Below are 10,379 nucleotides of genomic sequence, written 5' to 3'. Positions count from 1 at the left end.
CCGAGATAGAAATGGAGAGGTCTAGGAAGGGGAGGGAGGAGTCTGAGATGGTCCAGGTGAATTTGAGGTCAGGGGGGTAGGTGTTGGTAAAGTGGATGAACTGTTGAACCTCCTCTTGGGAGCACGAGCCAGTGCTGATACAGTCATCGATGTAGCGGAGGAAAAGGTGGGGGGTGGTGCCAGTGTAGCTGTGGAAGATGGACTGTTCCACATATCCTACGAAGAGGCAGGCATAGCTGGGGCCCATGCGGGTGCCCATGGCTACTCCTTTGGTTTGGAGGAAGTGGGAGGATTGGAAAGAGAAGTTGTTCAGGGTAAGGACCAGTTCAGTCAGTCGAAGGAGAGTGTCAGTGGAAGAGTACCGGTTGGTACGGCGGGAAAGGAAGAAGCGGAGGGCTTTGTGTCCTTCGTGATGGGGGATGGAGGTGTACAGGGACTGGATGTCCATGGTGAAGATAAGGCGTTGGGGACCGGGGAAGCGAAAATCATGGAGGAGGTGGAGGGCATGGGTGGTGCCCCGAACGTAGGTGGGGAGTTAGAACATAGAACATAGAAAAACACAGCGCAGTACAGGCCCTTTGGCCCTCGATGTTGCGCCGATCCAAGCCCACCTAACCTACACTAGCCCACTATCCTCCATATGCCTATCCAATTCTATTCTAGTTGTGAGGAAGGTGTTACCCCTCAGCTGCATGACTGAATGACAGGAATGTTACAACGCAGAAGGAGAACATTCAGCCCATAGTGGCTGCTCTTGCAATCCAAAAAGCATTATTACCATTATCTTGCCCGTTTTTGCATACCCTTGCAAATTGCTTCTTTTCAAATAATTATCTAATACCCAACGGAACCTGTCTCCACAATTCTAGGCAGTACATTGCTGATCTGAGCCACTTGAGTTAAAAAGTTTTTTTTTCACATCTCACATTTGCTATGTTTGCAAACGATTTTGAATCTGCGTCCTCTCATTCTCCTTTTATGAGGCGGTACACTTTCTCCTTATCTACTCTCCCTGGACGTCACATAATTTTGAAAACTTCTATCAGATCACTTCTCAGTCTTCTCGCTAATGAGAACTGCCCCAATCTCTCTAACCTATCCTCATAACTGAAGATTTTTATCACTAGAATCATTCCTGTAAATCTCTTCAATGCTTTCACATCTTTCCTTGTTTGATGGGGATTTTCAAGACTGGGGGCACATCTTTAAGGTGAGAGGAGAGAGATTTTAAAAAAGACATGATGGGCAATTTTTTTTACACATAGGGTGGTTAACATATAGAATGAACTACCTGAGGAAGTGGTGGATGTGGACACAATTACAACATTTTAAAAAAAAAAATTGGATAAGTACGTGAATTGGAAAGGTTTGGAGGGATATGGGCCAGGAGCAGGAAGGTGGGACCAATTTAGTTTGGGATTATGTTCAGCATGGACTGGTTGGACTGAAAGGTCTGCTTCCATGCTAAATGACTCTATGTATTGTTCAGAACTGTATACAATGCTCCATCTGAGATCTAACAAATGTTTTGTGCATGTTCATCACATCCTTGATCTTGTACTCTACATCCCTATTAATAAAGCCGAGGATGCTGTGTGATTTATTATTTACTCTCCATTTTGTTCTTGCTACCTTCAATGATTTACAGTATATACATTCATACACAGGTCCCATAGCTCCTGCACCCCATCATGTCCCACTCCACACACTCCCTGCCCTGCCTACTGTTTCCACCCCAACACCACCCCCCACCAAGGGTTTTATATTTTCTTTGTTCCTACTAAAATGCCTCACTGCACACTTAGAGTCATAGAGATAAATAGCACAGAAACAGAACCTTCAATCCAACTCGTCCATGCCGACCAGATATCCAATTAATCTAATCTCATTTGCCAGCAGTTGGCCCATACCCCTCTAAACCCTTCCTATATAGATTTTTTTTTACATGTTGTAATTGTACCAGCCTTCACCACTTCTTCCGGCAGATTATTCCATACATGCAGCACCCTCTGCTTGAAAATGTTGCCCTTTCAGGCCCTTTTAAATTTTTCCCCTTTCACCCTAAACCCTTACCCTGTACATCTGGGCTCCGCTACCCTAGGGAAAAGACCTTGTCTATTCCGCATTCAAAGTCATGTGCGTGTCAACTCCACCAAGTTGTCTAATTTGATTCCTACAGTAAATGTGTTGGCTTATGAGGAAAAATTGGACAGAGTAAGGGGAGACTTCATTAACGTGTTTAAGATTCTAAATGGTCTCAACAGGTTGGATATGAAAAGGATGCTTCCTGTTATTGGGTAGTCCACATACAAGGGGCATTGCTTTAAAATTAGGGGGCACTCATACAAAACAGAGTCATAGAGATGTACAGCATGGAAACAGACCTGATGGTCCAACTAGTCCCTGCCGACCAGCTATCCTAAATTAATCTAGTCCCATTTGCCAGCACTTGGCCCATATCCCTCTAAATCCTTCCTATTCGTATACCCATCTAGATGCCTTTTTAAATGCTGTATTTGTACCAGCTTCCACCACTTCCCCGGCAGCTCATTCCATACATAGGCTGCCTTGATGATCTTTAAGGGGCCCTATTCTCTCCCTAGTTATCCTTTTATCCTTAATTTGGAGATGCCAGTGTTGGACAGGGGTGTACAAAGTTAAAAATCACACAACACCAGGTTATAGTCCAACAGGTTTAATTGGAAGCACACTAGCTTTCGGAGCGACACTCCTTCATCAAGGAGCATCGCTCCGAAAGCTAGTGTGCTTCCAATTAAACCGCTCATTCCATACATAGGCTGCCTTGATGATCTTTAAGGGGCCCTATTCTCTCCCTAGTTATCCTTTTATCCTTAATTTGGAGATGCCGGTGTTGGACAGGGGTGTACAAAGTTAAAAATCACACAACACCAGGTTATAGTCCAACAGGTTTAATTGGAGCATTAAAGGAGCATCGCTCCGAAAGCTAGTGTGCGTCCAGTTAAACCTGTTGGACTATAACCTGGTGTTGTGTGATTTTTAACTTTTATCCTTAATGTATTTATAAATTCCCTTTGGATTCTCCTTAAACCTGTTTGCCAAAGCCATTTAATGTCCCCTTTTTACCGTCCTGATTTCCCTCTTAAGTGTACTCCTACTGTCTTTATATTCTTCTACGGTTTCACTCTATCTCTGCTGTTTTTACCTGAATAGGCTTTTTTTTCTTTTTCTTAACCAAACCCTCAATTTCTCTAGTCGTCCAGCATTCACTGCACCTACCAACCTTTCCTTTCACCCTAATAGGAATATACTGTCTCTGGACTGCCACTATCTCATTTTTGAAGGCTTCCCATTTTCCAGCCATCCCTTTATCTGCAAACATCCACCCCAATCAACTTTTGAAAGTTATTGTCCAATACTATCAAAATTGGCCTTCCTTCAACTAAGAACTTTAACTTTCAGATCCTGTTTATCCATTACCATCACTATTTTAAAACTAATAGAATTATGGTCACTGGCCTCAAAGTGCTCCCCCACTGTCAACTCAGTCACTTGCCCTACCTTATTTCACAAGAGTAGGTCAAGTTTTTCACCTTCTCTAGTAGGTATATCCACATACAAATTAGAAAATTTTCTTGTGCACACTTAACAAGTTCCTCTCCATCTTAACACTATAATAGTCACAATCTATGTTTGGAAAGTTAAACTACCCTACCATTACCACCCTATTATTCTTAGAAGTAGCTGAGACCTCCTGACAAATTTGTTTCTCAATTTCCCACTGACTACTTCAGGGGAGGGGGCATCTATAGTACCACCCCCAAAAGGTGATTATCACTTTCTAACTTCTCAGTTCCACCCAAATAACTTCCCTGGAGTACTTCCAGGAATATCCTCCCTAAGTACAGCTGTAATGTTATCCCTTATCAAAAACGCCACTCACCCTCTTCTCTTTCTCTCCCTTTCTATTCTTCCTATAGCATTTGCATCCTGGAACATGAAGCTGCTAGTCCTATTCATCCCTGAGCCACATCTCTTTAATTACTATGATATCCAAGTCCTATGTTCCTAATCATGGCCTGACTCCATCCGCCTTCCCTGTTAAGCCTTTTGCATTGAATTAAATACAGTCTAATTTCTCAGTCCTACCTCATTCTTTGTTTTGTTACTGCCTGTCCTGACTGTTTGACTTGCTCCTTTTCCCAGCTGTACCAGTCTCAGACTGATCTCTTTCTTCACTATCTCGCTAGATCCCAGTCCCCAACCTTATGAGGTTAAATCCTCCTGAGCAGCTCAAGTAAATCTCTCTGCCAGTGTATTAATCCCCTTCGAATTTAAGTGAAACATGTCCCTCTTATTCGGATCACTTCTACCCCAGAAGAGATTCCAATAATCTAAAAATGTAAACCCTTCTCCTCTGCATCAGCTCCTCAAGGATTATCAGGGAGTGATGGGAATGGAGAATTGAAACACAAACTGACTAGTCATAATCATATTGAATGGCAGAGAAGCTTAAGGGGCCGAATGGTCAATGTCTGCTTCTATTTCACATCTTCATTTGACTGTGTTCTTTTGAAGTTTCAAACTGTCCTCAGGACATTTTACAACGCTTCCGACTTTATATAATCTACAAACTTTGAAATTATCCCATGCACACTAAGATCTCGGTCATATTTATATACAGAGGGACCTCATTTATCCAGCAAATTAGAAGGTCCCGATGCTAGACTATGTTATCTGGCATTTGATTATCCAGAATTCGATAAACCAAACAAAATATTCCCCTGTCCTTTGGATAATTGAGGTTCCTCTGTGTATTAAAAATGTGTTGCTGGAAAAGCGCAGCAGGTCAGGCAGTATCAAAGGAGAAGGAGAATCGACGTTTTGGGCATATCATCGATTCTTCTTCTCCTGTGATGCTGCCTGACCTGCTGCGCTTTTCCAGCAACACATTTTTAAGCTCTGATCCCCAGCATCTACTGTCCTCACTTTCTCCTAGTTCCTCTGTGTAGGAAAAGCAAGTGTACCATTGGAGAACTCCACTACAAATCATCTTCCAGCCCAAAGAATATCTATTGACCAAGACATTCTGATTCCTGTTGGTCAATTTTGTATCCACGTTATTACTGCCCCATTTATTTCATGTCTCAGTCATTTGTCAGTCTATATATGCCACTGTATTAAATGCCTTTTGAAAGTTCTTGTTCACTACATCAACAGCATTACCTTCATCAACATTTTCTGTGTTGATTCTCCAAATGCTCAAATTAAATATTATTCATATTGCAATGTGAAAGTGTCTATAACAAACAATGTCAACAATATATTATTTATCATATTAACTAAAACCACACACCTACTATGAAGTGCTGTTTAAAAACAAGCATAAGAAACTAACCCTGATGCTAACTGCAACTTGAAAGGGAACGAGGCACATAGTGTGAGGTTGTGAAGCAAACTTTATATATGCTATAATTGACTGGCTTCTTGCCAGTTGGCTTCCAAATAACAAAGCACACAATTTGTCACACTAACGGGTAGGGGTGGGAGCCAATGGATGCACGCTTTAGTGTTGATATTTTGTACCTCTTTGGACAATGTAAAGTTTATCCCAGGAGTTACAAAGAATATTGATGTCTGTCACAATATTACCCCATAGACCAATACTGTAACATACTTGAAAAGAATTGCAGCCAGTTTTTAGACCACCTTTCAGTGTTTTTCTTCCTATTTGTACACAAACTCCAGGGTAGTGGGTCATTTGAAATCTCAGGACAATAATGACTTTTTTCTTTTGCCTGTCAATTTAGCACTAGATAAGCATTCTATACTCAGAGTTGTGAATCAAGGCCAATAGTGGAGCCAACAATTTTTTTTGTGGTGAAGGCAGATAAGCTAGAACCTTAAAGAACAATGCTTACAGGCAGAGGATTGTGCATGAAAAAATCTTGTGTTTCATTTAAGAACAATGAAAAGGGCAATGGTAAAACCCCTTTTCTCTAGTCATATTATTGTGTTCATTGATTTGAAAAGAGGAGATGTTCCAAGGAGGTGAAGAGGAAAGCACAGAACAGTGAGCCATGAAGATATAGGCAGAGGACCTGTCCTTTGACAAACCACCATTCCTTTATGAAGATTCTATTCTACATGGTAGCTGCAAATGTTCCATAGGAGATAGAGCTCCTTTACTGATTCAGACTCAGAAATGGCAGGTTCCCTTGCACTTTCCTTTGTGGATTTGGCAGGACACAAAAATAATTGGAGTAATCATGGCAGGTACAGTCACTATTGTCTGAAGGTACTTAACCATCCTAGTGCACTTCTTTGAGAAAGTATAGTATAAAATGGCATGCTGTGCTGAGATGCTTCTGCAGAACCTTTCAGTCGAACAATTAGAAGAACAATTCTTTCCCATTGTGACTAGGGATTTAATACAGCAAATTCCTTTGGAAATCTTGATTATTAAAATATACTCTTGTGGAAGGCATGTAATCTCCTTCTTCAGATTAATGGGTCCAGGTAGAGAAGAGGAAGGCATGTAGTAGCTCTCAGACCTCCCAATTAACATGCAAATATAACAACATTTCCTCCAAAGATGTTACTGGGAGAGTTCCTGTTAGTAAATTAAATGGTATCAACAAAGGGAAGCTTTATCAAAAAGTTACATAATAATGACACCTGGTGCAATGGATCTTGAAATAGTTGCATGTTCTTTCACCTTACTTTATTATCATGATGGAATCTCCATTTACTACACAAACCATGTTTTTACTCCGACAGTTTCACAAGTGAAAAGCCATTAAAAATTTACACTGAGCGTCACATCCTCTTTCAATCACACCATCTTCTAATCACCCTTTTTTGCCTTCTCCCTGGACTTGGCTGAAGCCAACAGGTCATACATTGACTAGAACTTTGAATCAGTTTTGCTTGGGGCTAGGAAACCAAACAAGATTCTAAAGCTAAACAAGAAAGAACTGTGAATGCTGAAAATCAGAAACTAAAACAGAAATTCCTTGGAAAATTAGCAATAAAGTTTCAACTTTGATCTCCAGCATCTGCAGACCTCACTTTCTCCTCTAAAGCTAAACAAGAAAGAACTGTGAATGCTGAAAATCAGAAACTAAAACAGAAATTCCTTGGAAAATTCAGCAGGTCTGGCAGCATAGAACATAGAAAAGTACAGCACAGAACGGCTCTTCAGCTCACGATATTGTGCCGAGTATTAATCCTAATCTAAAATAAAATAACCTGACCTACACACCCCTCAATTCACTGCTGTCCGTGTACATGTCCAGCAGTCGCTTAAATGTCCCTAATGACTTTGCTCCCACCACCACCACTGGCAATGCATTCTATGCACTCAGAACTCTTTGTGCAAAGAACCTACCTCTGACAACTCCTCTATACCTTCCTCCTAACACCTTAAAACTATAACCCATCATGGGTTAAATTCTCAATCCTGCCCTGGGGAAAAGTCTCTGGCTATCGATTCTATCCATGCCTCTCATTACTTTGTACACCTCGATCAGGTCACCACTCTTACTCCTCTCCAGAGAGAAAAGTCTGAGCTTAGTCAACCTCTCTTCATAAGACAAGCCCAGTATCTATGGAGAGAAAGCAGAATCAATATTTTGGGTCCAGTTACCCTTTTTTAGACCAGATTCTGCAGTTCATCAGACAATGAATTTTAAGACCCAGTATCAGGCATTCCATAGACTTAAATAATTCAACACTTGAATCATTCATAGTTTTAGTGCTTCATATGAAAAATAATTTGAATAAAATACATTTCTGTTATTCTATTAATTTTCTAACCAAAAGTATCATTTAATAGCAGTAGGTGAAATATTTATAATTACATCCACAGCACACTTGTTAATCCAGTAGTAATTCAACTTTTCATTACACAAAGCCAAATCATGTTGTAGCTGAAACCCAAAATATTATATACATAAATATTAAATTAAGTCAGATCTATTGAATATAAATATAAATTATAGCAATTATATAAATAAAGCAAATGAACCCATGCCTTACTATCTTAGAAATATGTTGATTCTTGTAAAATCATCAGTGTACCAGCCAAGATCAACCATCCACAATCATTCAGGGCAAATGACAGAACAATAAACCCAGTGCCTGGAATAAACAGGTAGGCACTAAGCCTGCATTCTTCTAACTTGGCTGATAAGCTGCTCTTGGGATTTCATATAAATCACAGTGAGCAGCCAGCGGAAACACAGCATAAGGGCTGATCTCTCATGTTTTTGTTAGCAAGCTGCCACTGTGAAATGCAGTGTACTGGATGGTGTCTGTCAGTCACTAAAATGCCACAGATCTGGAGAGAAGAGATAGATCAGGAACATTCTTGTCACGCAAGCTGCCTATCATCAATCCAAACACTTAGCACATACATTTAAGAAAACTTTGTTTAACATGTACTTGTATTATGTATTTAAAGGGACAGCCTTTCTTTCAAGGCTTCTGTTAATTGTCAAAGTATCAGATACAAATTGTTAATTTTTTGATAACGTAAGACTAGAAATACTGCATTCTACGAATGTCATTCTGGGACCAATTCTTATGTCAACAAAATGTGTTATACAACACATCATGAACATGATTCACATTTTGTGCTTGAGAAGTATTTGTGATGTTGATTTTGAAAACTTGCAGATGTTTAAATATTTCTTTATGATTTTGTTTTTCCAGGGTGGCAATAACAAAGGAAAATGTCAGTAGGGTATCTACAGGACACTATCTGTATACATGGGGTTCAAATCCCAGCATAGCAACTGGGAAAATTTAAATTCAATTGGAATATACAGCACAGAAAAAGGCCCTTTGGCCCATCACATAGGTGCTGGTCAAAAACATCCACTCTAAATATTCCAATCCCATTTTTCCAGTACCTGACCCATAGACTTTTAACTTTGGCATCACAAGTGCACATCTACATACTTCTTAAATATTTAGAGGATTTTTGTCCTACCATCCTCACAGGCAGTGAGTTCCAGATTCCCACCACTCTTCGGTGAAAACATGTTTCCTCACAACAACTCTAAACCTTTCGCCCTTATCTTAAATCTGTGCCCACTGGTCATTGATTCCCCTCCACCAAGGGGAAAAGTTCCTTCCTGTGTATGATTTCAATGCCCCTAATAATTTTATGCATCTCAGCCAGGTCCCTTTCAAGTTCCTCTGCTCCAAGGGAAAAAAAAAGTCTAAATTCTCTGTCCAATCTCTTTTCATAACTAAATCTCTCCAGAAACTTTTGGGGATTATGAGGATGATGCTGAGTGACTTCAGAGGGATATTGACAAGTTGGCCAAATAAATAAACACTTGGCAGATGAATTTCAATGCAGGGAAATGTAAGATAATGCATTTTTTTGTACAAGAAACATGGAGGAGTACAGGAGCAGAGGGACCTTGAGGTCCATGTGCATGATTCTATGAAGGTGGCCAGGCAATTTGAAACAGTTTAAGAAGGCATAGCCAAGGATACTTGGTTTTCTACAGAGAGACATGGAGTATAAAAGCAAGGAGGCGATGCTACACCTCTAAAAATCATTGGTTACACCACATTTGGAGTATTGTGTTCAATTCTGGGCACTTTGTTTAAGGAAGGATGTTTATGAGAATGATATCAGGAATGAAGGATTTTAGATACAAGAAAAGATGAGAGAGATTGGCCTTATTCTCCCTGGAGCAGGGAAGATTAAGAAGTGACCTTTTAAGATGTTCAAAATCTTGAGGGTAAAGAAGGATATACCATTTCCATTAGTTGGTATGTCAGTTACTAGGGGTCACAATTTAAAGATTATCTGCAAGAGAGCTGGGAGTGAGATGAGTAGAAACTTCTTTACACAAAGAGTTCTTAAGATTTGGAGTGCACTGCTTGGGAAAGTAGTGGAGGCAGATTCCACAGGAGGTTTAAAAAGAGATATATATTTCAAAGTGATCTTAGAGGGTTACGGAGATAGGGCTGGAGATTGGAATTAGCTAGTAGCTCTCTCAGGAGCCAGTATAGACACAATAAGTCGAATGGCCTCATTCGGCACTGTAAAATTGTATGATTCTATCAAAACCATTGTCTCATCTACTGACCTGTCAAAATTCAGTCAAGTTGGTCAAATGTGGTCTCCCCTTAAGAAAACCATATTGACTGTTCTTGGTTAATCCCTGCTTCTCCAAATGAAGATTAATTCTGTCCCTCATAATTGCTTCCAATAATTTTCTGAGCTGGAAATGTGTTGCTGGAAAAGCGCAGCAGGTCAGGCAGCATCCAGGGAACAGGAGAATCGACGTTTCGGGCATAAGCCCTTCTTCAGGAATGGGGAAAGTTTGTCCAGCAGGCTAAGATAAAAGGTAGGAAGGAGGGACTTGGGGGAGGGG

At 40.3% G+C, this 10,379-nt stretch overlaps 1 protein-coding gene across 14 annotated transcripts in view; it reads right to left on the bottom strand.

Annotated features, from left to right (window-relative positions):
• Positions 1-8,080, bottom strand: part of LOC122549101 (lipoxygenase homology domain-containing protein 1-like) — a 344,896-nt gene extending 336,816 nt beyond the window's left edge. For 13 of the 14 annotated variants that reach the window (XM_043688351.1, XM_043688353.1, XM_043688355.1 and 10 more), the window contains exon 1: positions 8,020-8,080. In XM_043688351.1, the coding sequence (XP_043544286.1) occupies positions 8,020-8,078 (59 nt within the window). In that variant the 5' untranslated portion in view covers positions 8,079-8,080. The remainder of the gene's footprint in view (positions 1-8,019) is intronic. The other variant, XM_043688349.1, reaches the window with a different exon arrangement.
• Positions 8,081-10,379: the final 2,299 nt, after the last annotated feature.

The sequence above is a fragment of the Chiloscyllium plagiosum genome, chromosome 4, assembly GCF_004010195.1.
Source record: "Chiloscyllium plagiosum isolate BGI_BamShark_2017 chromosome 4, ASM401019v2, whole genome shotgun sequence".
In the NCBI taxonomy this organism is placed as follows: domain Eukaryota; kingdom Metazoa; phylum Chordata; class Chondrichthyes; order Orectolobiformes; family Hemiscylliidae; genus Chiloscyllium; species Chiloscyllium plagiosum.
The sequence above is the reverse complement of the archived record's forward strand: the minus strand, read 5'-3'. Positions and strand labels throughout refer to the sequence as shown.